The sequence below is a fragment of the Physeter macrocephalus genome, chromosome 20 (genome assembly GCF_002837175.3).
Source record: "Physeter macrocephalus isolate SW-GA chromosome 20, ASM283717v5, whole genome shotgun sequence".
Lineage (NCBI taxonomy): Eukaryota > Metazoa > Chordata > Mammalia > Artiodactyla > Physeteridae > Physeter > Physeter macrocephalus.
Window position 1 is genome coordinate 111,295,768 of NC_041233.1, and position 27,623 is coordinate 111,323,390.

Sequence of the window (27,623 nt, forward strand, 5' to 3'; positions counted from 1 at the left end):
CCGAGTAATATTCCATTGTATATACATACCACATCTTCTTTATCCATTCGTCTGTCGATGGGCATTTAGGTTGCTTCCATGACCTGCCTATTGTAGATAGTGCTGCAATGAACATTGGGATGCATGTGTCTTTTTGAATTATGGTTTTCTCAGGGTATATGCCCAGGAGTGGGATTGCTGGATCATATGGTAATTCTATTTTTAGTTTTTTAAGGATCATCTAGTGTTTAGACTCTGCTCTTATACATAAAGGGGCTGGGAGCTCACTACTGACACAGTAACAAAGCCACTCTATGAAGAACCAACCCAGGAGGAACTGCAGTTCAGCTTCGCCCTGCGATGCATTCCTGCTGCAAACAGACCCGTGCACGATCCTGGCACCATTGTCCTCACAGTCAACTGAAAACGGAATAATAATGTAAAGGATGCAAGTGACTGCCATGGAGGTCCTTCACGTGGGGAATAAAGTAAAATAAACATTTTCATTGTATGTATAATTAGTTTAACAAGGTGATCACCATTGGTGATTTTAAATAAATCCTGAAAAATTATATGGTCTATGATTTGTGCCAGGCATTTGCCAGAGTTTTAGACTTAATGTTTCTGTACTTAGAACCTAGAATAAAGAGGGGGTGAAAGAGGATGCTGGTAATAAGATGAAAGGGACAACATCGTAGCCTGTGTGATAGCTGATGGACACGTGAACACGTGTGAAATGGAGCACTATTTAAGCAGATTGTTAAGACTGGAACACATGGAGTACGTGGCTTGGAAACTCTCAGGTTAGACTTCACGGGCAGGTAAGGGTTAGACTATGAACTGGCCTCTCTTCATGGTACAAGGATTGGATGGTTCCATAAGGATACTCCGGGGGCCACATGGAAAGATACCAGCCAGGTCGTATTACAAGTGCACTTGCAATGTGAGAGATCAGCGTAGTTGCTCTTTGGCGTTTGGGGTTTGTCTTAATTAACATTTGCCAACTGTTAAACATTTGCTATAGAGTATTACTATTAATAGCTTTTTCTTAATGAATAAACTACTGAAATGGTATTTTTCTCTTTAAAATAACAATATGCAATGCCAATGAGTCAATTGGGTAAATCATTTATGGCAATGTGATTTGCCATAAAACTTTGGGAAAGCAATTTGAACAGAGCCATAAAGAATCAGTTTTTTAAACATTTAACCTAGTAATACCATTTACAGAAATCTCTACTATGAAAATAATTTCAAATAGAAAGCCAAATCTTTAAATATGTTCATTGCATCATTACTTACACTATAGTAATCTAAATGTCTAAACAAATAAATTATGATATTTTGACTCATAAATACTGAGAGGTAAGATGTTGTAATGTCATATCTTCCAATAGCCACAGAAATACACATACATACATATAGATATATGCAGTTGTATATGTATATACATATTTATTCATTTATATTTTCAATAAAGACACTGCACAGCTCACAGCAAGATACTATGGTTAAACCCTCACTATAGTTAGCAGGTTAAAAAATCCTTAATTTCAGTATCTTATATTTGCAATTGTATACGTCTCTGGACAAGAGTCAGATAAGCAGTTGAAGAGTGATTGGGAGCAAGAAAGCAGAAAGCAGAAAGCAGAAGATGCAGTGGTGGCCAAGGTCTGGGAGCATCTTGACACAGTTCCTGGCATTGGCTCCTCCAGGGCCCAGAACCAAGTAGAACCTGGAGGTAGAAGAGCCCTCTGGGTGGGAGTGGGGAGCCTCTCTCTAAGGGCGGCCCTGGACCCTCCATGCTAACTCCTACCCACACACGCGTGCACACACACACGCGCGCACACCCACACCCATGCGCACACGCACACACACCACGCACGCGCACACACATGCACATGCACACGCACACGCACACACACACGCCTCTCTCCTCCTTCCCCACAATGTGCCTCTCTCCCTGGCCCGCCTGGCAATCACACAGCAAGGCTGCCTGCCTCTCCCAAGGACCACCCCGCTCGGAAGGCCACGAAGCAGCCTCTTTCTGAAAGCCAGGCCTGGCAAATATCCACAGTGCATGGTTTCCCTCCTCGCAATATTGCTGTTTGAGTTAAAGTTACCTTATAGACCTATGCTCAGAAAAAGAACAGAGACTCCCATGCTGCATTTCAACTATTAGCCAGTTTCCTCCTTTATTATACTCTTTTCGACTGCAATCAGCCACTTGTTCTCATTCTTGTTTTGCTTGAAATACAGTAAGTTCTGTTGGAGAAATGAGTCCTCTAATACATCAAATGCAGCTAATGATAAAACTTAAAAAATAAAACTATCAAAAACGGATTGCCAGTTTCCATGGGACGAAAATCAAATTAAACCATGTTCAACATCACCCTACCCTCCCTGAAAGATTCTGTTCATGCTCTAGCGGTGCCCTTAGGGTATCAATACAAGAACCAGTTATCACAGTACATTATAAAGGAGGTAACAGTAACAGAGATTCCTCATGAACGGTCACATGAAACAGCATTTAGGACAGACTCACACACACATGCTCCAAACGTTCACCACACACACTAATAATATGTCACACAATGCATTTCCCTACATGTGTTATGTGGCTTGTGGCATAATTTAAGACCAGCATTCAAGGTCTCTTTAGGGATTTATAAAGCCAGCCTATTTCTACCCACCATCTAAACTCTGTGAAAGGGATTGAGATAGAAATTTCAGGGTTGCCTTTCTAAGTCCAACAGCTCTGTTACCTTTGATTAAAAGAAAAAAATGTTTTTTCTTTCTTTTCTTAATGGCACTAACGCAGTTGTCCTGTATAGGAATTAAAGGGCAAAAAAGGGAGAGAGAATGCCAGCCCAGGTAGGCAGGACTATAGTTTTTATTACCTATTCATTTATTGAGTAAGATAAAAATCATGTATTGAGGGTCTACTGTGTTATAAATACTAGTTACAAATGGAAACTAGACAAAAATGGGTCCTGCTCTCATGGAACTTACATTCTATTTAGGGAAACAGACACAAATAAATCAATACGTTGGTAATTATGTATAACAATTGTAAGTTGTGTAAACTATTATTTAAAAAATAAACAAGGACTAAAATAAAGGGGAAAAAAATCCCAGGATGAAGGTAAGTGAGGGTGATCAAAAACCGCTTCCTTGAACAATTAACACTGAAATTGAGATCGGAGTGGGGAGAAGATGCAAGTCAGGCAATGCCCAAGAAAGGGAGACTCTTCAGCACAGGGAACAGGAGGGGCCCAAGGACAGAAGGAAGTCATTTCTCTGAGATAAGGTGGGGAGTCCCAGGAGAGGAGCTCCGGAGGCCGTCCTCCCAGAGCCCCTGCCCTTGTTTATGGTCTACAGCTCTTACAAGGGGAGAATCTAGTAATGAAATGCGCCAAGCCATAGGAGAGGCATTAGGACATGTTAACAAATGGACAGCGACATGTTTTTAAAAGCCAGGACCCATTCTTTATCACATAAATCATATCTGCCAGGCAAAAGACATAATACGAAACCCACAGCTCATTTCAGAGTTTTCTTAAGAATTTACAATCCCAATTAAACGTGTTTTTAATTGTGAATTATACACTAAGTATAAATATCAGTGACACTATTTTTAGGTCTTTGTTCTAAATCTCCTATTGAATGGAGTCCTTCACTATTTAAATATCAATATCAATATTCCCAAATTTTCAACTAAGTCATAAGTCACATTCTCTTTTTATAAAAAATGTCTTTCCCAAAGTTTGACTCATGGTCATACTTACACAGTGATACATGCATTGATCTACAGGACTATTAGGTGTCTGAATTAAAGTAACTAAAAAGAAGTAATAAAAATAATTCTTTAGTGTGTGAAAAATAGATGAATTTTGGAAGGATTCCCATTGTGTGCTGTTTAGCACAGATGCAGTAGATTTTTTTATTACCTGTATTGTCTATGTCCATGTACCTCTGAATATCTGTGATGTGTCCATATACCTGGTTTCAGAGGTGGGAGTTTAATTAATGTGACCTCTGGGCTTGAGAGTGAAGAATCGCTCAACCAAGTGTCAGACCCTCATCTAAGCACAGTTTTGTTGTCCTCTACTCATCACTCATGGTCATTAATTCCCATAAACTCGCTTTAATAATATAACACATTTTAATTTGAGAAAAAAACAACAACAACTAAGAGAGAAAAAGAAAAGATCACTTCACTGGAATTTGATAAGAAAGCCACTTCTAGCATAAACAGAAGTAAAAATCACCACTTTCAAACAAATTCTGTTTCAACTGAAGAACATCGAGTCCTTCATATATTTGCATATATTTCCATATTTGACAACTCCTAAAGACTTTTTGAGGTGTTATCCAGTTGTTCTACAAGATCTGTTGTCAGATCTATCATTGAAAAGTTGAATTAGAAAGTGAATCATCATCATCATCATCATCAAGAGAAACAGGTTTCTGAAGCACATACAAGAGCCTGGAGGTCGTTTTGTAAAATAGTAGAGGCCCTGGGATGTGCTGGAAGGGAGCCCAGGGACTTGAGCTGGACCTGGGTCTCCCATCTAATGGATCTGGGATGCTGACCAAACCACTTCCACTCCCGAGGCCCATTTCTTCATTTATGAAAGGAGATCGAAGATACCTATCTTATTCACAAGAATTAACAGAGATAATAAACGCAATGAACATGGTTTGTACATATCAGTTCAGCAAGGCTAAGTCTTGACTGTAAGAAATGTCTGGTTTCTAGGATGAAATTCCTTCACTCCAGGCAGAGCTCTTGAGCCACTTATCAGATGCGGGCAGACCAGGGGGGAGAAGCAACTTCTAACACGGGGATTGTGTGAAATACTTTAAGAAAACAGCCTCCTTACAGGGAGGAGAGACTGCAGTCTGCATCAAGGTCTACGCTGAATATGACCTCCAAGCCCTTTTCAAGTCCTCGGCTTCCTCTCAATGAAAAGATTAATCTGGTCACAGAAGTGGCTAAGGCTCGTGTTGTGGTCAATTGAATTTCTCAAAGGCACACATACACAAGCTCATCGGTTTTCCAAAGTGGCTGTTATCACGACTAGGATAACACATCACCTCCCTTTGTAACGAGGATAGAACCCTAGTTCTCATTTTTAAGATAGACTGTCCACCTAAATGTTCTGTGTTCCTTATGTGAACACCTTGATCCCAGAACCTACTGATGACACCCACCTACATTACTGTTAAGGCTGCAGCCAACCCCATGCCTTTCCCACTGCCTGAAGGCTCCCCTGCAGGACGGTTCACCAGATTGCTTGTTCACAGTTGCAACTACAATTGTGTCTTGTGCTTCGACCGACCAAGGATTAAGTGCCCAGGAATCCTTTTACACAATAGCCTTTACCTGGTGGAGAAACTTTTATTTCGACGCAAAGGAACTGTCGGACTCACTAAGACTACAGACTCACACATCAGACTCAGAATCCCTTCACTGCATCAGGAGCTTGGGGAGGACTGATGAAGAGCACAGGGCACATCTCAACGGGGATGTGGACACCTGAAGGCGCCGTCACCTAGGAGACACATCCACTGACATACCCGTCCAGGTGTGCCTTTGCTTCAGAGGAATAGCTCTCTTAAGGCAGAAAGTGGTTGAGATTGTTACTTTTACTTTCAGCAAACCCATAAAAGGAAAAGCAAATCCACATGACCTGCAGGGAGGAAACTGGACAACTTTTAAGATTTGGACCCTAGTCTCCAAGACTCTAGTCCATGAACCACCATTGTAGGCATGAGAATTGATACAACTACGTATTACCCACTGTTTTAAGCATTTTTATGTGAAATAGGCTACTTTATAAAGAGCCTCATGTTGAGAGCCTGATTCACTCATGCAGACGGTGGAAAAGGACAGAGGAAGCTCCCCGCCTTTACTCCTCAATGACTCAGAATATCACGTTAGAAGGAAAAAGAGCGACAGTCTTAGACGCGTGTCAATTTCATGTATAAATTATGGTCGTATCTGTAAGGAACAGTGAGTGGGCTTACACAATCAGTTAGAATGAATTCTTCAGTTGCTCACTGCACATAAAAGCAGTTTAATTGCTTTTCCTCCTAAAGGGGAAAAAATTGGTATCCACAAACTATAGTCTATTTTCTCATAGATTGAATTCACTAAAAATGCAATGGTTTTGTGATTGTATGCATGAATAAGCAGATTTAACATATCCTATTATGTTGGCCATTTTTTTTAAGGTGCATAGCACATATAGCAAAAGGAAAAAGATGTTTTTACCACCTATGGTTGAAGTACTTAAAATTATCTTTACGTTTTTGGCATTCAACAATTATGCTTTATAGTGTAAGAAAGATAAAGAAAGTAAGAGAGAGAAAGAAAGATAAGGGAGGGAGGAGGAGAGGAGGAAGGAAGGAAGGAAGGAAGGGAGGGAGGAAGAGAGGAAATAGGGAAAGAAGGAAAGAAGGAAGATAAATATTCAGCTTCGCCAAATGTCAAGTCACAAAAAACAAAAGGAAAAGAAAGTCACTAAAAATCTTAATATGGCAACATTTCACAAATATTACGAAAAAAAATCTCAGTACCAGTAAGCCCATACCTTATACTACAAGAATAAGATAACACACAGAATTTTCTCTTTCTTAGGAGAATCCTTTGTTTGGATCTGGGAAAAATAACGATTATTCACATATATCAATCTCAAACGATATTTGCATCAAGTGTTTAAATTATAGGCGCTTAACGTGACAGCCAATGGAATCGTGTAGTCATCTTTCTGATATCTATTACATTTTCTGACTGATATCTAATTAGTTGATAAATATCTTCGTCCTATCTCCCATCTTCCAGTTTTTGACTTAGAAGTAGGGTACACGAACTCAATTTTATTTCACACAGTTCATCTTTCATTTCTCAAGTTCTGTGTAAGTCATTTAACTTCAAGACAGCTACATCTACTAGTAGCATTTTTGACCTTCATATGGTCATAAATAAATGAAAAGGCTTAGGAATAAGGGGTACAACACAGACATCATTGAGAATGACAAGAATTATCTGCATGATTTATGCATCTTCTTATGAGTTATTAATCATAAGCTTAACTTATAAATCTCAGGTGGAACCTAGGAATTTTGATGTGACACACACACATCAGAGTTGTGTCACTTTGCCAACTTATAAATTTTATAAAATGACAAACTATCTAATTAAGTTTCATCCCTGTCAGGTAAGATACTCTGCAAGAAATCAGAATGCCTCATATTCGTGTTCTCCTTCTTTTTTACTTAATTTGTTTTTATATCTCTCAATTATAGCAAATTAACTGCCTACATAAAAATACATTACTTAGGGATTTTTCTTTTTAAAAATGTGGATACTTAAATGTAGAGTCAGGTGTCAAGTAAATAAAACGTTTGCTCAACCAACCAGATGGCCTAGATGCGGACTCAACAAATTCGAAAGCCTACAGGCCAGGCAGACAGTGTGGGATCACAGCTTGCAGGCAACTACAGGAGATTTCTCAAGTCAATGCCTCTACACCCTGGAAGGGCCATCACTCTGACACTTCAGGGGACGGCTCCCACCTGCCAATGTGGCCAAAAGTCGTTCCTGACATTGCAACAGGAAAAGGGAAAGTGGATCTATGGGTCTTTCACCAATTATGTGAAATCTAATTCTAAATATTGACAATTTAAAAAATATGAATATTTTGCTAACAATCACAGCAGCTTTATGATCTCTAGTCTAAATGATTCCTACACAGACTTTTTGTGGTATCGTTGTTCCCTTCCTTCCTTCCTTTTTTTTTTTTTTTTTAAACATTCTTTTTGGAGTGAACTAATTGGTAGCTTTTGGAGCTATGCAGACATGGCCTTTAGTAACCCTATCTGGAAAATATCGAGAAAGAAAACAAAAACACTTTTTTGAACTGTGGCAGTTTAAAGCTACGTAAGATAAAATCTAGTTTCAAAACTACATGGCAAACAGTACTAGCATGGGAATCTGTATTTGACTTTTGCAATGTCAATAAAGAAAGAAAAGTTAAATTTTTCAATATATTATTAAGAATATTCAAAATGGGGGAGACTTCTGAAAAGTTCTTGGGGTCAACTGAGATATACCACTTAATTGGCAGCTTATGACGTAGGAGAAATAATTATGCTATACTTTTCTTATCGACTCAAATACTAAGATCGTGTCAAACAGTGAAGACTACCATGTACTAACCAAGTTTAAAATGATGATGACGAATGAAATGCTCATATTTTAACAGAATACACTTCAGTAGGAATAGGGAAGGGGGAGAGACCAGAGGTACAGAAATATGAAAGAGGAGCATGGGGTTCACGGTAATACCATTCAAATTCTAAGTTGATCTAAGAGCCAGATGAAGGTGACACAATGAAAGAAAGCTGTTTTGAAGTTGAGACCTGCATCTCTCCTGGGCCTTTCTCACTGGGTTTGTTGCTTTCTCTCCTCTCCTCCCTCCCCCTCCAACAATCCATTCTCTGCATTGCAGGGACTTATCTTTTGCTAACGTCCTTCAATGACTTTACATTGCACCTGGAAACAACTCTGAATGTGTTACCACCACCCAACTCCCAAACAGTCTCCATCCTGCAAACCTCTCAGACCCTGTTCCCCTCAGCACTCCAGCTCTTTCCTCTCTGTTCTTTGAACATGGGAGCTCCTCTCTCCACCCGGACACACTTCCCTGCTCTTTACGTCCCCCTGGCTCCTTTCCGTTCTTCAAGTCTCAGACTCAGGGAGAGGCTCCGCCACCCACCACATCACCCTCATTATTTCCTCTGCAGTAGGTACCAAGCACACCGCCTCAGCCTGGGCACGTGGTCCCCATCCATGCCTGAAACTTTAAAATTGTCTCTTAAACGTGTCTTTTTACCTCCAGTCTCCCTCTTTTTGCCAAACCCATTTCTTGCCTGCTTAGCAGTCCACAATGTACGTGGAGACTAAGCTTTTAAAAAATGAACATGACTAATGTAATTTTCACTGCTATATACTGAGTGTTTGTGTCCCCAGATTTGTATGTTGAATCCTAACTCCCAATGTGAGGGTTTTGGAAGTGGCGCCTTTGGGAGGTGATAGGTCATGAGGGTGGAGCCCCATAAATGGGGTTGGTGCCCTTATAATGCAGGCCCCGCAGAGCTCCCTCACCCTTTCTGCCAAGTGATGACAGAGTGAGAAGATGCTGTCTAGGAACCAGGAAGCGTGTCTCTGCCAGCACCTTGATCTTGGAGTCACAGCCTCCAGAACTGTGAGCAATACGTATCTGCTGTTTAAAAGCCACTCAGGCTATGGTATTCTGTTAAAGCAGCCTGAATGGACTAAGACAGCCACTTTTAAACATTCAACAGTTTATTACCCATCAGCTTTCCTAAGAGTTTTCATATGAACTCCTTTAGCATTCTGCTGACGTCCAATAACCTCAAACTAATATTTTAAATGCATAAAGAAATACATCAGATTACAAAGGAAAAATTTACTTATGAAAGTGTGAAAGCCAGACTTGTGGTATAGTACTAGATGTACTAGATGTGTTGTTATTTCACTAAATGGCAGGTGGCAAGTCTAATAACTAATGTCACTTTACAATACTGTATAGTAATATTTTGAGATATCTGCAATGATTGTAATAAAACATGGAATTATCTGTGATTTGGTGACAAAGCACAGGTTACGCTAATACTACATTCGCATCATTAGAGGTTAAGAGGAAAATATTTAAATTGTATTTTTACATTTATACAGAGATATTATGTATATTAATATTATACATAAATTATAATATCTATATCTCATGGGGTAGATATTTACCATTCAAGTCATGGATCCCTTGAATTCTAGAACCATGGGCCTAGAGAATAAAATTCAACTTCTCAACGTGGGATGCAAATCATTTCACAATTGAATGTCCTCACCACATGGGCTCATCTACAAACGCGTCCTTCGCCTCTGACCTGGCCAGGCTGCATCCAGACTCTGCCGTTCTCCCTTTTCTTAGAGCGTTTATTTTAGAAAACTTGTCACTGTATATTTTCCCTCTGTCCCTTGGAGATGTATGTAAATCTTCGTAAAAGCCTCTTGTCAGTTTTACAGCCCAGGTGTGTCTTTCTCAAGGACCTGGGGACTGTCCCTCTGAAATGTGACATCAGGGGTGATAAGTGCCCCCACTCTGCAGTTGCCCTGGAGGACAGGAGCCGAGCTTCAGTGGCTCCAAGCCGTGTAACTACCTCTTGCCTGGGAGCTGACTGAAGGGTTATGGGATTCAGCCAAACCCAGAGGGCCAAGGTCCCGCAACCCCAGCTCTTAAAAAGTCTCCAGCCCTTAGCTTGTATTCATTTTAAAACCTACATTGGGAATAAACACCTTACGGAACATTTATATATATAAACAACACCCTTCGGAAGGACAGACTGTAACCCTGCATAAAGTCAGACTCAGGCGCAAAGAAATCCAGGCTTCAATCTCACCATCTCTGCAGACTCCTCGTGCCCCTTCTCAGGAATCCAGGCCCAAACCACCTTTTCCCCTTAACGTTCTGATGGTGCAGCCTTGTGCCAGGATCTACTCTGGCCAGGCCTGAGTGGTCAAGAGACAGGCACTACAAATTGTGGATATCAGACATATGACAGGGACACTAGCATAATTTAATTGGAAATTTGAGTGTTGTTTCTTATTTTATTTTTTTCTGATGGTCACCTAATCATGTGAAAGGTGAATCTGTAAACTTACAAATTGGATTTTAAATCACCACTGGCAACTCTGACGGAGGGAAACAAAGAGGGAGAAGCCCAGAGAAGAACACTGCTGTGACCCTCACAAAAGCTTCTTTTTTAATTTAAAGAGAGATGACTCTGTATCTAGACAGATGAAGGGGAGCAGAATTTGCCCCCCAAATATGTCTTTGGCATGAGGATTATCTTGAGCTGGTTATTATTTCTTTAGGTTTTTATTTTTTAAAAGTTATTTTTTGGCTGCGTTGGGTCTTGGTTGCTGCACAGGCTTTCTCTAGCTGCACTGAGTGGAGGCTACTCTTCGTTGCGGCGCGCGGGCTTCTCATTGCGGTGGCTTCTCTTGTTGCGGAGCACGGGCTCTAGGCGCACGGGCTACAGTAGTTGTGGCACGCGGGCTCAGTAGTTGTGGCTCGCGGGCTCTAGAGTGCAGGGTCAGTAGTTGTGGCGCACGGGCTTAGCTGCTCCGCGGCATGTGGGATCTTCCTGAACCAGGGATGGAACCCGTGTCCCCTGCATTGGCAGGCGGATTCTTAACCACTGCGCCACCAGGGAAGTCTCTGGTTATTTTAAAGAAACTGCAGAAATGGGGGAATCTCTGAAAACAGAGTACAGGTAACCTGTTTATAAGACACATTTATGAATACATTTATGAGGGAACACTCCCTTTGTAAGGGTGTCCTTTCTCTGTTCCAGGAAGAGAAAGATGGCTAAACCTCTAGCAACTTATCAATGGAGAAGAAAAAAAGGCCTCAATCTGCACAGCAACTGTAAGCCTGTCTCCTCTGCTTTCCTGCTCACCTCCCCTGACTCCCCCCAGCTTCTGCCTCTTCAGCTGGGGTGGTGTTTAAGGTGGTGGCTTGGGCCATGCTGGGGAGTTAATCAGGTTCCCTGGGAATCTCCTCTGTATGCAGCAGGCATACACGTTATTAACTTCTGATTTTCCACTGTTAATCTGCCTTTTTTTACAGGGGGTCTCAGTCAAGAACCTAGAAAAGCAGGGTCCCCTACACAAACATTTGCAGGAAAGGTAAAAATCTCAGTTCAGCATATGAATTTTCCTCAGTCCTTGAGAATGCATGACTTTGCATCTTCTCTACCACCACCACTCAGGGCTCACTTTTCTTTCTGGCTTCTCAGTGTTCTGTTTGGGTTCTTTTGCATATTTCCTATGTTCCTTTTTGACTCTGGATAGAGAGTCAAGTGCAGTCACGTGCACAGGAGCAGTTTAGTTATCAGCAAACCTGTGTTAGCGTCAAGGCCCGGGTCGGAGCTCACGGGTGGGATTCCTTTAACTAGTAAGGCTTTGAATCTGAGCCCTCAGACCCTGCTCCGTTCTCTTCCCAATGACAATGTGAACGTTCACCTGAGCTCAGGAATCCCAGAGAAAAGTTGAGGTGAGGAAACCCACCCCCTTCCCTACCTCCTCTGTGTTTCAGGAAATGACTTAGTGCAAAGAACCACTTCCCCCAGGACTGAGATAAGAGTCAAGGTGCCCTTTGGTTACCCGTGACGGGACCTGACAAAATCCTCCAAATTCCCATGCTTTCCCTTTAAAAGGTTAGCTGAACTGTTTGGTCCTCATTGGTCAACTGGAACAAAACTCTTGTAAACCAAACTTCAGTTACGCTTTTCTTCCCCCTAACCGTTGGCCCACCCTCAGCCTGGGCCACAGACAGGTTGGCCTCAGGGAAAGACCTGCTTTCACCCACATCCCCTCATGTCCCTCCCGGTCACCGCAGCCCCTACCCCCAGCTTCTTCTAGCTTTGTTTACTGCTCTCCATGAAGGAAAAGCCTTTTCCTAACCCTCGAGATGCTTGCTGACCTTATGGCCGGAGCCTTGTTCTCTCTATGGCAATAGACCTCTTCCCCTCTTGCAATAAATAACCCTTCCCAATAGAAGTCTCTTCTTACTAAATCTGAATTTGTTTTGCATTTGACACCAGTTATAGGAGCCTTTGGTGCTTCAGCCTCAGGGCGGAAAGAAGCCTCTCTGAGCAGCCGTGGAGAATCAGTGGTTTTTAAGTCGGGACAGGGAGGGGGCAGCTCACACACAAAGGTACCAGGAAGGACAGGGTCCCAGAGGGGACTGCACCCGCCGCCGGCTGGGGCTTTCTGGCTGAAACGGGGTGGGGCTGGAGGCTGTAGGAGGGACGCAGTGGAGCACGGGCAGCGGCAGAGGGTCCGTGAGGGTCTGCGGAATGACAGGCGACGGCAGCTGCCTCAGGCTCAGCGCCCAGATGCTGAGACAGACACCGATGGGTGGGCCCGTGGGCCCTCACTTGTGTGGGAGACGAGACGGCTGTGGGCTCCATCAGGCCTGCTGAGGCCTCGTGTAGGTACTGGAAAGAGCTACACCCGTGTTCGCTCGATAAACCGTGGGGTATTTTGAGAACAAGCAGATGCAGGGGAGGGCTCTACAAACAGGGCGCAGGGTCCCCTTTTGTAGAGGAAATGCACAGTTACGAAGAAAATGTCCATTTGCAGAGCTTTCTCCCCTCGTTAAATCAGCACAACAAGCCTGACTCAGCAACCCCTGTGAACCGCACGTTTCCTGCTCTTCTCCCCATTGCCACCTCCCCTTCCTAGAAGCCCCAAACCCTTCTCCTTTGTTTTAGCCTCGGATGGTACCTAAACCCGAGCTCTAACCACTCCTTGGAGCGACTCACTTCGGGGTTCTCCCAGGTGTCTGTGTGTCCGGATGACGGGCATGTTAATGAACTTGTTCATTAACTTGTTCGCCTCTTGCTAATCTGTCTGGCCGGTCCCATCACCCCCACTGGAGAGTCTCAGACAACACAAAGAACTGCCGACCCGGCTGATCGGCGGGTGTTAACGACAGATGCCTGCGGGTGGACAGGAGAAGTGAGGAAGAGGAGGAGACGCTGGGAGAGCTGGGCTAGACCATTCCTCCCAGAGGTTTCTTACAAAGCGGGAGCTGAAGGAAGATGCAGGTCATTAAAATTAAATATAAACAGGGGTGTGTGTGAGGGAGACAGGAATTTGAGTATATCTGAAACACTAATAAGAAAGATCTGGTAGAGAAGTAGCAGCTGGAAATGCAATAAAGGGAAGAGGATTCTGGCCTTGACAGCCCTGACAGAGTAGAAAGAAACATTCTAGAGCCTAGAGCCCGGGAGGGGTTGCCTGGAAGCGGGGCAGGGGGAGCATTCTCTTGTCTCCAAAAGGAGGCCAAGCAGAGTTGCGGGCAGACCTCCGCGCTGGCCTGGGGGAAGCTGTCTCCCTTCCGCTGTTCTGTGTGTGTGTGAGCCTTTCCAGGAGGAAGTGACACCCTTGGCTGAGACGGAGGGGGATCGAGGTGAGACGGAATGAAAGACACAGACAGACCTAGAGAAATCCTGGCAAGGTCTCCTGTTGCATTCCTCAACCTGTACCACCCTCTCTTTTTTCTCCTACCTGGATTCCTATTTTAAGAGACCCAAATTCTGGAAACGTAAATTTATATTTTAAGTAACAACTGAAGTAACAAGGTCTAAGAGTTCAACACAAAATGCCATTCTTTTTCAGTATTAAAATATAAAATCTCTATTTTTCCAGGGTAGCCTATGAAATTAAAGAAATCAAGTGATTTTGCTGTGTTAAAAAAAGACTCCACTTTTGACATTTTCAACTTCATTTGAATTAACAACATTCAAGAAAAGGCCAGCTAAATTACTGTGTTTGAAATGAAAACTTTGAACTTTTTCACATGTCAAAACTGCTTTGATAATGGTAGATTCAAACTTTTGTTAGAGATCTCATATTTTGATGGTTTAAAAACAAGTAAGGTTCATTCTCATTTTTTTTTCTGGCATAATTTGAACATGGCTTGAATAGTACATAGAACCATTACTTTGAGCTGAGACAAGGCTTAAGGGCACGGGAGACACGGTCAGACCCACTTTCACTGTGAACGGACTCCCTGCACCATGGTCCTGATGGGAAGTACCTACACGTGGCCAAGAGGACATGGTGACAGGTGAGAAGGCTACCTGGTGATGGGGCCAAGGGGCTTGAAGGTGGTGATGGTGGCCACTGGGGGAAGAGACAAGGGACTTCAGGTGAAGCAGGGACAGTGCATGGCTGACCCTGCTCCTTGCGTCTGTGTCCTGACTTGTGTGTACAACAGCCAAGACTCCACTCCACTCCCAATCAGAAAACTGTGCCCAACTAGAAATGACTCCAGCTGTACAAGCCTTTAACCGGCTAGGGAGGTTTACCCTTACAATTTACCTGTAAGAAGCATCCCCAGATGTGTTTTGCCTCCTTACCTTGGTAAGTGAGTTTAAACCCTGGCCGGCTCTGCGAGTGGTCGCTGTAAAAGTGGATGAGCGTTTCATGGGTTGTGCTCAGCAAGGGCGCAGGCAGGTCGGGGCCACTGAACTGCCCCATCATCGGGCTGCTGTGGAAAGGTCCGTTTTGAATTTCAAGGTAGTCATGATTAGCTTCGGTAGAAAAATTCAGAAATTGAATGTGTGCACCTATGAAAAAATATGCAAAATCGGTGGAAGTTAATATCAAATTTTGTGATAATGTTTGCCAATAGGGATTAAAGTTGTATCAGTTTCCCCAAACAGCATCTCTCTAGGAGGCCGAGTGGAGCACACCCTCTGTGAATTACAAGGATCCCTGGTTCAGTGTCACCTCAGCTACCTACTAGCTGTGTGACCTTTGTCCATGTAGTAAATGCCCCTAAGTCAACTTATTTGTGAAATACGGGTGTTACCAGCATTGCATCACAGAGACATGCAGGTATAAGTCTTAGAATGGTGACTTATATCCATACATATGGCAGTGATTTTGTCCAGCTGCTATTATAATCATCACAACCAGAGACACAAGGTTGTAATCGTACGTCAAATCATCCTTAATTTGTGGCTTTATCAAGGAAGAAGCCAATACAGATCTAACAAAATGCAACAGTCTTTAAAAGTGGCTTTTAAATGGAAGGGCATACCACTGCACAAGAAATTTCTTAGTTTGGTAAGTGACTGTTCAGTTGTGTAGTGCCTGCAAAACAAATTACTGATGTTTGCAAGAAACCCACTCGGATCAACCCCACTCTAGCTCTCACGATTCAATCTAACAGCCTGGCACAGGGCAAGATACCAAGACTGTCTGAAGGACCCATATTGCTAGTATCATACTGATCTGTGTGTCTCAGTTAAACTACAGTGATAACTTAGAAGAAAATCAAAATCAAAATAATTTAGAGTTATTTGCTATGGCATCGTGGCATTTTTGAAAATTGCATTGACTACTGTGTCTGAAATATTTTAATTCACTTTCAAGTTTATTTAGAATGCCAAAGACATTAGCTTTTGCATAAATCCAGGCAATTAAGTTAGATTTGTAAAGGCTAAACTGAGAATACCAACAGCTATTGTAGATCATTCTCTCAACATATGAAGAAAGCTTTACTTTGTGTTATTCTTCTCCTGTTCTTGGTAGATAAAAAGAGCTTTATTTGGGCTTCCCTGGTGGCGCGGTGGTTGCGCGTCCGCCTGCCGATGCAGGGGGGCCGGGTTCGCGCCCCGGTTTGGGAGGATCCCGCGTGCCGCGGAGCAGCTGGGCCCGTGGGCCGTGGCCGCTGGGCCTGCGCGTCCGGAGCCTGTCCCCCGCAACGGGAGAGGCCGCAGCAGTGTGAGGCCCGCGTACCACAAAAAAAAAAAAAAAGAGCTTTATTTTTTTCCTTTTCATCTAATATATTTGAGGTTTCCTAGGTTTTAGGAAATTAAAGATATTAAAATTATCATATTAAAGATCATGTTAACATGGGTTACCTTACTTAAGTGTAAATACCTAGAGAATTTAAAGCAACATATCTACTTAGTATTGATGGAAAACGCAGGTATCAAAAGCCTTAATTCAGTAAAAAAAAAAAAAGAAGAAGAAAAGCTCATGCAAAGAGTAATAGGGAAGAACAACCTAAAGGTACTCAATAAAAATTAAAACCATCCAAGAAACACAACTGTATCAATTATGAAGACAACCCTGTGAGGAGGAACAAAGGAGTAAACAATGGCCTTCCTGGTGGGGCAGAGTGTCCGGCCACCTGTCATGCCTGGGGTTCCGTTTATCAGGCAATCACTGCTATGACCATCATTTCACAGGTGAGCAAACTAAGGCTCAGCAAGGCTGGGTGTTTTGTCCCATGTACCTCAGGCAGAGGCAGAGCTGGGGGGACACCAACTCCAACTGACAGAGCCCTCGCGTTCTCTGCTTTAGCATGAAAATGCGCTAGTCAAAAGCTAATGATATCACCATGTTAAAAATATTACAACTTTTTTGGAGAAAATAATTTTGTATTAAAATTGTTCAACCTAGTTTGATAGAGAAGATTGGAAGAAGTAGAATGTGAAATACTTCACAAAGAGACCGAGAGAGTGAAAAGCAGAAGAAAGACTTACAGTGAAACATCTTTAACAAGGCAACCAAACTTTGGAATCCTTTTTGGAAGGAGTAATTCAATTTGTAACATATGGTCCAAACATATGTACTGGCGACACATGAGCAGCCAGAGAAGGAACAGCCCAGCCTGTGGCCGTCCTGCGCATTGTAATCCTAGGCACAACAGACAACCAACATGGAACAAACCTATAAATTTAAAACATTTCTGCAAATATTAAAAAGTGTTGAAGAGACATTAGTGAGCTAATTCAAAGAGACATCAGTGAGCTAATTCGTTTTCTCCTAAATCCCAGTAAATACGTTTGGTCAAAAGAAATTTGGAAGCAAGAAAAGAAGAAAGAGAGAGAGAAGGATTGAGAGAGATAAAGATAGAGAAAAAGAAAGAGAGAGAGAGACAGGGAGAAAGCAAAGAAGGAAGGAAAGCAGGCAGGAAGGAGAGCAGGCAGGGCTAGTGGTTCCCAGCCCTTCAATTCTCACCTGTCTCCTGCGACAGTTGAACCTCTTCCTAAGTCATGCAACAGTATCTTATCTAGTCCCTCACCCACTGCTGAATTAAATACAGTTCTCTTTTGTGGCCTGGTCCACAAAACTGATAAGAAAAAGAGGTTTTTGTAGCTAATTAATAAACTATACTAACGGATTTCATTTTTTTGGTGGCTACATCAAGGCCACGGAACCCCTGTGGTCTACAGAGTTTCATAAATACCCGTCACATTCTTCACCAGGAGGAAGAACACAGAAGCTGACACAATAACAATCAAAAACGAATGTTGAATTACTGACATTTCTACTTATGTCCTAAAAGTACCAGATAGGATGTGAAACTAGGGCAAGATTAGAACACTTAAAAAACGTATTCTCTTTTTAGGTATAAAATCAAATAGCAGGGAAGTGGCTTAAAATAGGCTCATTTCAGATAAGCGTATGCAGACGTCAGATGTATTCATCCAGAGATGCATTTTGAAATTCACAGAATGACCCAGTCAAGAAAGAAATGAGAGACAGCAAGCAGATCAAGGGGCAAAAAAAAGGAAAGCTGTCCAATATCTCCAAAGCAAAGGAAATAGTGACCATGGCCTTTTACTGATTTGGAATTAAACTTGAAATGGAAATGGAATTATGACAATTATAATTTTATGAAAAAAATTAGCATATTAGGCAGGATAAAGTATCCAGCCACATATCAAACTACCTAATACATATCAGGAAATAGAACCAAGCCCAGCTCTAATCTGGTTTAGAATGGAATTTTTAGCTATCTAATTTTCAGCAAATTGTGTCCAGTTTGACATCATGAAGCCAAAATGAAGGGATTAAAATAAGCGTATCCTAGTTATTCTTTTCTTAGCTCACAGAATACCAAAAATGTGTCATTGCAACAAGAAAACCAGTCTGAATGCCCATCTTGGGTGGAATTTACACCGATTGTCATTACACACTGAAAATTAAGTGTCAGTAAAAGGGACCTGCAGAAAAAATTTTGACTTTGGATTTTGACAAAACTTTGAACAGTAACCTGACCATGGCTTCAGAGTTAAACTCTCGTTTCTTAGTTGACAGAACCTGTGAATAGTAAATGCTTTATTTTATATCTTCTGTGCATAATAAACACATAGCAAAAGAGTTAATAGTTTTAGAATTCAGTGGATAGTCTAAAGAATCTTTTACATCCTCCTTACACTTCTAGATGGTTTAAAGGCATGGCCACTTTGGACCTCGTGGTGTGCGGTGTAAGTGCAGTGGGTTTTAAATATAAAAAGCAATTATACTCCAATAAAGATGTTAAAAAAAAAGTAATGGTAAAGTAGAAAAACTTGATTTCATTTCTGTTAACTATGTCTTTAGAAATTTTCCAGAAAATAGAGACAGAAGTTCTGTGGTGATTGAGCTCATGCCAAAGCCACACAAAACAGCAACCCAAATTTGTGGAAAGGAAAGAAAACAACATAGAAATCATTAGAGCATTTGGCTTAGAAACTAAAAGCAGTTAACAGTTAAGTAATGCCTTCTCTATGTCAGGCGTTTGCATTACTTCCGAACAGCTGTGAGAGAATGATTCTTTATTGTATTCGTTTTAAAGATAAAGGACAAAGGTTCAAAAACATGTTGACAACTTGGGCAAGTTCATACCATCAGTCACTGACAGAACTAGGATTTCTACTCAGCTAACCTCAGAGCTCAAAGACGTGAGGAACCACCATAGGCACCGCCCACTCCTTAGACAAAGTCCCTTGGTCGCAGGCCCTCAAAGAGACTGGATGCAGGAAATAGCTGCCGGGGAGATGAGTAATCAGCAAGGGGAGACCAAGGTGGCTTTCACGTGATGCCAGAGCAACCAATCATTTTGTCTATTTAATTAAGCTATTGACTGGTCCATGCATGTGGGATGGAAGAAGGATTAATCAGAAGAATTATTTGACGGAGCTGGTAGCTGCCTAACGAATGGGTCGGATACCTATCAGGTGGTCCCATGCATATTCAGTCGTATGGAAAGATCCAAAACACAGCAATAAAATCCTCCATGAATGAAAGGCATCTAACCTATGTTTTTTCAAGAAAAGGCACTGATGTCTCATATTCTGGATACGTGTGTTTTTCAGGGTGGCTGGGGGAATTGCAGTCACCTGTACAGTAATTACTAGTACAATAATCCTTAGCACCCTGAGCAATCCAAACCCAGACTGACAATCCAGGAAACAGGAATGTACATGCCTCGTCCCTAAATTTAAATGTATAATTTCATGTTTAGAAGTATATTTATAGATTATAAAATTTATCACAGACAAACCTGGTGTGGTACTTAAATTTAATCTGTAGCAAATTATTCCGAAGCATAACTACATCTATTCTAAAAAGCTAGGGACAGTCATACTATTTTGCATGTAGTTAGGATTTCAGACATAAGGTTTCTTTTTGCTTATTCTTTTTTTTTTTTTTTTTTTTTTTTTTTTTTTTTTTTTTTTTTTTTTTTTTTTGTGGTATGCGGGCCTCCCTCTGCTGTGGCCTCTCCCGTTGCGGAGCACAGGCTCCGGACGCGCAGCCCCAGCGGCCACGGCTCACGGGCCCAGCCGCTCCTCGGCACGTGGGATCTTCCCAGACCGGGGCGCGAACCCGGTTCCCCTGCATCGGCAGGCGGACGCGCAACCACTGCGCCACCAGGGAAGCCCTCTTTTTGCTTATTCTTCAGGACGCTTTTTAAAGCCCAATACTAGGCAATGTCGCAGATTTTAAAGACAAATAATTGGAATATTTCATAAATAGTTTTAAAATTTTGACCTTTCTTCAAATAAATTTTTTTTAGGTTCATAGATCATGATCATGAGGTCAGACAATCTAACTGTTCTTTTTTTTTTTTTTTCCTGAATTACTGTCTTGCATATTGGTTTATCAGTGAGTGAGCAACATACGGAAATATGCCAACAATAGCCTTCTCAAATCACAGAACAGTAAAGTTGGGAAAATAAATTAACAAAATGTGTATATCCATTCATGAGTAAAATGTTTCTAATGAGGTTTGAAAGAAAAGTGGGAACTATTTGCAACAACAATTTAAAAACCAGCTAGCTTTTTGCTGTTGTTGTTTACGACATGCCAAGCCCGGTATTAAATTTCTCGCCCGAGTTGTTTTGGTGAAACCTCATGTAACCCTGTGCGGTTATTTCCTTTTTAGAGGTGAGGAAGACGAGGTTCCTGGAGGTTCACTCAGCGCAGTAGCTTGAGTGAACTATCACTACTCGCCTTATAAGCTTGTGACCCTCAAGATGCTAAGACCCTGTTGGAACCTCCTGGGTCACCTACAACTCCGATCCTGACACCTGACCCCAAACACTGAATCAACCATGTCCAGATCTTCAGATCCCCAGGGTGAGAAAACAGACCAGGCTTCGAGGATAGCTGAGCCAATGTTGGTTAAAGGCAAAGGCTTCTGTTCCGTCTACCACAGAGCACAATTACGGCCTCTATGTTCAGAGAGTTCGGGATTTAAAAAACAAAACTAAAAAAGCTGGAAGAAATAGAGCGCCTCTGTGAACCTTCTGCGAACTGTCTCCCCTTTTTTATCCCCACACTCTGGTGGCCCCTTCAAGAACTCAGTGGACATGAACCTCACGTGTGTTCTCCACAGTGGGGGGGCCCTTCCACACTCCCCCCTGCCCTGGCGGCCTCTTGGCGGCTCTCAGCTGAGAAGGTGGACCCTCCCTTTCCTGCTGCCCCCCTGGCACAGATTCTTAAGGCAAGAGCTCTGAAAACTTAAAAAATATAATCCTCTTCTAGGGCAACGATTTCCACTTATGCTTATGTTCATTCATCACTCAACTAACGTTCATAAGTACTCAGTTACTCTGAGACATTCTGGGACATTCTGTGAGTATCTAATTCGGCACCCCTACCATACTGTGTCCTTTTGAGAAAATCACAGGTGGGGAAAACGCAAATTAATGAACTACAATATAAGGACATCATGAAGCAGACAAGGCAAGGCGTGACAGGGAATCAAAATTTCACGCAGACTGTGGATTTCTGAAGCCGAGGCCAGAATGGGATTTTAGGGTACACAACAATTACAATTATGAACTATTTAAGGTAGGTAACCTGAAAGTTCATAACTAAATACGACAAACAGCCATTTTCATAAACCTAAATCAATGCAAGTTATAACAACAAAAATTTACAGAATACTAGAATGAGTCATAACCTGAGAAAAACCTTAAAAATTGTTCAGAAGACACTACCACCATTACTGAATTCCAGGGATACATTATACGAGACAGAGTTCTAAAGAGACTGATAACTGAATCAGGGGCGCTACACTGGCACTTCCTGTGCCTCTGCCGCATCGTCACGCAACTAAATTAATTTGCCTTGAAAAGTCTTGCACAGCTGAAGTGATTTTTCAGTACCTTTCTGTTCTCCAAGTTATTCCGCCAAAGCTTATTTAAATCTGTAGGCCACTTTCAATTAAAGACACAGCTATGTCAACAGAATAGGCCCATCTCTCACTCAGCCTAACTCTTTCCGAGATAAAAATTTAAAAGTTGAATTTTGCGGAACTGCAGTGTCTCCCTCACCGTAGCCGGCGGGCAGGGCGATCTTCCAGGTGCAGTCCAGGTTGCTGGGGTAGGTGCCGGGGAAGCCCGGGCTCAGGATCACGCCTCCCATGCTGCTCAAGGTGCCCCCGCAGGTCGCTGTCGGCCGGACAGGGGCAGTTAGTGCTGTGTGTCATTGTTTTCCAGCAAGGACAATCCACTCCCCCCACGCTATGGGACCATGCTACCTAGAAGCAAGTCTTCAGAAACGAATTTGCACCTCCTTTCAGCACATACATGATGTGATGCCCTTTAGTTATTTATGGGTCTAGTTCTCCCTCCTGAGTGTCCACTGCTTAAGGACAAAGACAGGGCTTCGGTTCATCTACTTCTGGTGCACAGAGGCTCCCAGTAAAGCTTGATCAATTTAGTGCATTTTGGTCAGGCATCCGATTGACTTTCAGGTTCTGAGCTGTCATCAACACTCACACCTTTAAGTCAGGACAACTATCACTGTCCCGGGAGAGAGAGAAGGGGTCTCAATGCTGGGTGCACCTCCTGTCAAACAAGGATGATAACCTAATTCCTTGAGTACGTAGTTATCACTGTATGTGATCGCATTCCTTTGCTCATCTCAAAAGACAAGAACCGTTGGATGGGCGTACAAACAGAGCCCCCCAAAGCTGTGTATCAATCTTTTTTCCTTTGTGATATTTAAAAAACTCCATCAATGGGCTTCTCTTATTTTACATCTGTCCAATGATCCCACCAAGATTTTCAGTATAACCCTCAAGTCCCAGCCTTCTTCACGGGGCTCACCTGTCCACCATCATTTGGTAGCCTGCCTCCTGCCTCCTGCTGGGGAAACCCCTCCATGCCAGGCCCTCTCTTATGGCTCAACAGCATATTCAGAGAGTTTTTGATACAATGGTATGGCTAAAGAACAAGGTGCTTATTTTTATAAAAGAGCCAGGGATCTTGGGGTTTTAACTGGGTTTATATATCTTATTTTATACAGACTCCTGATATTTTGGTAAGAATATATGGGATTTTTACTCCAGGGCACAGGCCATGTCCCGCTGGAGGGATGCCATGATACAGGGAATGCCAGCTTGGTGCAGGGCCCTGGCAAACGGCTTGGCCACCTTGAGGCTTGTCACGATGTTCAATTTAGTTAATATCGGTTAAGCTGTGGGAATGACGCTTGACACTCAGTGACTGGTAGAGAAGTGTCTGGCTGTACACTGTCTTCACTAGTACTAGTACTTCACTAGTACTGCCAGGATGCTTCCCTAATGCTTACAATGTTGAACTGAATTGGTCAAAGTAAGTCTTTTTTTTAATCATCAAAAGTTACAGGACTTGAGATTTCCAAGAGCTTATTAGTAAAATAGTATCTCTTCATGGATTTCTAGTCCTAAAATCCCCCAGCTTGGACTAATCTAAAGCTAACAGCTAAAAAAACTTACAATCTCTCAAGTTAAGTCTTTGAAATTTATTGTGGGATGTTTGTGAGTTTTCCAATGAAAAAACTTTCTCTACACCTTGTAAGGAATTAGGAGCAAGCAAGTGTTATGGAAGCTGATGCGTCTTTGACATCTGCTAATATACGAAACGTAAAATAAAAGATACAATTAATTATATTTGGCTACTATAGGTAAACTATTCAAATAAAACATTTCCTCACATACTACAGAGTGTCAGCAATGACATATCATTTGATTGAATACCCACTCTGAGTTGATTTTATTCCAAAGCTTAAAATATTTAAATTCCCACGTTTAAGGGAAAGCTCTCCATTTAAAAATAAATAGGGAGACGGATGTTCTATGCCTGAATCCCAGTCCCAGTGAGTCCCTCCACAAGGGCGGCTGCCTTGATATCAAACACTTTTTGATATAAAATACTGTCCCTCCAACTTCACATCACTTATTGGTACTTCTCAATTTTGTTTCTGGAAATGTGATTTTCCTGAGGCTAAAGGTGTACACAGAACCCTTCTCAGACTCTCAGACCAGCTACATTCATTCTTGCCATGAATTTATCCACTGGCTTCTGATATGCACGTGCTGTGCGTCTAGTGCCTCGAGCTAGCAGTCTTGCATCTAATCCTTGTCGGTTGGTCCAGAGATGCTGGAAAAGCTGAGGAACCACATCCAGGGGGAGAAGATGCTTGTCCAATCCAGTAACAGCATTATTATGTTATCATCATGTAACAAATGTTTGAAAGGAATTTAAAAGTGCATCTTTGAAGCTCAAAAGTGGCTCAAGGAGATCACCATTACATTACTGATAATCTGCACAGAGACCCAATGACGGAAGGCATGTTCATACCAATGCAAAGGGGAGATGGGTAGTTCCAACGACGAACAGTCCCTGGCATACAGGAGATGTGGGAACGGCCCTGTTCAAGAGAAAATGAAATAAAACTCACATAACTGACTGAACATAGAGTATTTAAGGCTGAAATGTTTGTGAGAACATCTGTACTTTCTTTGGTTTTCCCTTTTTGATTTAATTACAAATGCAAAAAAAAAATCATAACTCATGAAATCTACTACTGTGTGTTAATAAATCTCATATTTGGAATTAAAATAGAAAAAAAATCCATAATCACTGTGTTTCTTGTCACTGAAATCAAAATCTTGTAATGTCCCCTTCAACGGTCTTTATTTCTGCCAGGATGCTTCCCTAATGCTTACAATGTTGAACTGAATTGGTCAAAGTAAGTCTTTTTCTTAATCATCAAAAGTTACAGCTTTTGGTCTGAGAGGCTGAAAATGATTAGGAAATACTAGGTATTGATCTGAAGGGTGACATGTCAAAGGTAAGTAACCTGCTCATACAAAGGTTAACTTTCACCGTTGCGTACGGTTCAAGTGCGACTCACATGACCTTTACGGTTCAGCAAAGAACTGGGTCAGTTCTTACTTTATTGGAGAAAAAGGGAGACTTAATATTCACTTTATTATCAGACAGCCTCACAGCTGTCCAATTAACATGTCTGCGATGAAATTAATCCTCATCATTCAGGGTCTCTTTATCCTCTAAATATGTAAAGTTTTCAACCTTCAAAAAATCTGTCCTATTATTACTCTTTTAAAAATTAAACAGCAGTAGGTTAAATTCTCAGTGTTTCGTGCTAAAATCTCTTTTAAGATGAAAGAGAAGGTAGTGAACGGGCACCTCTGTGTGCAGACTATTCATTTTTACTTTTTTCCTTATTGTGACTTGGTGGTTTTATGTGCCATGCATACTTATCTTGTGAACTTCCATTTTCCAAACAAAATTGGCATAGAGGCAGTTGAAAAACGAATCTTTAATTCATGTTAAATAACCCCAGCCATACTGGGAACGCATCAAACAAGAATTTGCACTAAGGCAGTTATCAATGACCAACCGATTCCCCAAGCTCAGGAAGGTTTCATACTCAACTCATGTGCCACAAAACTCACTTTCTCCTACTTCCTAATATTCTTAAAAGTTGTCACAGTAAAGGAAGACTACACTTATACTTAAAGAAGACGTGCAGGATAATGCTTTTCCTGCCAAATTTCATGCTCTGTATCCCCTCATTCTCTGATCTATTACGTTATCTTTAATAAATTTCTTTCTGAATTTTGGACAAACATAAAGTACAAAAGCCTTTAAAGATATTTATGGACGACTACCAATAAAATGGTCATTTATTACCAATCTAGGTCACATTCTGCTATTGATTTCAGCAAAGACATTTCATGTTAGTGATTCCAGCTGAAATTTTTATAATGGATCCAAAACAAGACAGGAATCTGTGTATTTATTTACTAGCTTCAAATGGGAATTTTCGTTTTTCATCTTTTAAAAGAAAAGTAAAACAAATCTAGAGAGAAGGAAATCATTAATCATTCAGATATCCGGGACTGACATTTGATATGTCCTGTCTCTTCCACTTTATGCCTGAATCTCAGTAGGCAGATGCATTTATAGACATTTGTACGTAAACCATAAAAGGAACAATTGTTTTCATGCATAATATGTAATTTATGCATGCTGTCATTCCAAATATACTAATGTGTTAGCAAAATTCCCAGGTGTTAGCAACTTTTTAAATAGTCCAGAATCCTTTTTAACTCATGTGAATGAGAGACAGTCACAGCTTGTAAATTCAATGCTTGAAACTGTTATAAAGAAAAAAACCCTTAGTTGGCATTTGAAAACCAGAGCTAAGTGGCCTGACTGGACTCTACAGATGTGTGTCTGCAGGCTTTTATCTCGAAGCAGCATATTAAACAATTCATTGTAAGAAATGTCTTTACTAAATAACCCTTTCTAGTTTCTTCTCTGAGGGCTATGGAAGTCTTCCTTATAAAAGGGTGCTGACAGTAACCGCAAAGTGCTGTCCTAAACGTGTCGGAAGATGAACACACGTGAGTGAGAGAAAGTGTTAACGTGTGGCGATCTGGGAGAGGAGAGAGACAACATGATATTTACACGGTTTAAGTCAATTTATAAAGAAGTAAAAAAAAAAACCAAAAAGCGTAAAAACGGCTTGTCAGTATAGAGTAAGGTATTCCTCTAAATGAAACCCCTGAGACGTGACTTATAATTCTTTCTGCTGTAACACGTGAAACAGGAAGTTTCTGTCTTAAAGAATCAGTTGAAAAGGCCTCGACGTGCTTGGTTAAAAGCTTGTTTCCCTGGAAGAAGTTCTGGCAAAGCTTCTTCAGTAACTCCTGTTCTACTTTCCGAGTCTCCGCCCACGTTTTCGCAGAGTCAAAGCAATTACTCTGATGCCCACCAAGATCTATGAACGCAGGTTGTAGGTTGTTTTGATGAAGGTGGCTTTATATGCCGATGTGTGTTTATAATAACCGCTTACGCTGGCTTTCGTCTGCTGAAGTGTGTTAGGTGTTTTACTGACACTTTCTCAAACTTAAGGCCCAGGCTGATTTCTGCAGGTGGTCCCTCCAGATGTGCCAGCTCGTCTGCCCACCCCCTCGTCTCAGGCACTGGCTCACTCCCCTTCCCCATTAGGGAAAGATGCGCCCCCAGGGCCGCACCATGAGGTTGACTGACAGTAGCACAGGCTCCGCACGTGAAGCACTTGGCGGGCAGGCCTTCAGCTTCCAGCGTTTGCTGCTGCTGCTCTACCTGGTCTCAGTTCTGCAAGATATTTACCCCAGCACACAGAGATGGGACTACCAGCAACGCTGTCACTTCACTGCTGTATCGGTGAAACTTCTTTCTGACGAGTACTCCAGCTTTTATTTAAGTCACTTACAGAGTACAACTAAAAATAACGTTCTTGAAACACTATCAGTTTCAGTGTCGTAATGAACATACAGCAAAAAGTACTCTATTACCTGAATTAACTGAAGCGTAGAAACCTAAGTAGGCTTAAATATGTCTGTTGAGCTTTGGAATATACATGTTTAGATTTCAGTGTTCATTGTTGGTAGGGAGAGGTATATGTG

At 41.8% G+C, this 27,623-nt stretch overlaps 1 protein-coding gene across 1 annotated transcript in view; it reads right to left on the bottom strand.

Annotated features, from left to right (window-relative positions):
• The window catches only part of CSMD1 (CUB and Sushi multiple domains 1), a 611,399-nt gene that overhangs the window by 144,661 nt on the left and 439,115 nt on the right, over positions 1–27,623 (bottom strand). Inside the window, exons 34-36 of the mRNA XM_028481319.1 lie at positions 24,502–24,571; positions 22,210–22,326; positions 15,004–15,213 (exon numbers count right to left, since the gene is read on the bottom strand). Coding sequence (XP_028337120.1) covers positions 15,004–15,213; positions 22,210–22,326; positions 24,502–24,571 — 397 coding nt within the window. The remainder of the gene's footprint in view (positions 1–15,003; positions 15,214–22,209; positions 22,327–24,501; positions 24,572–27,623) is intronic.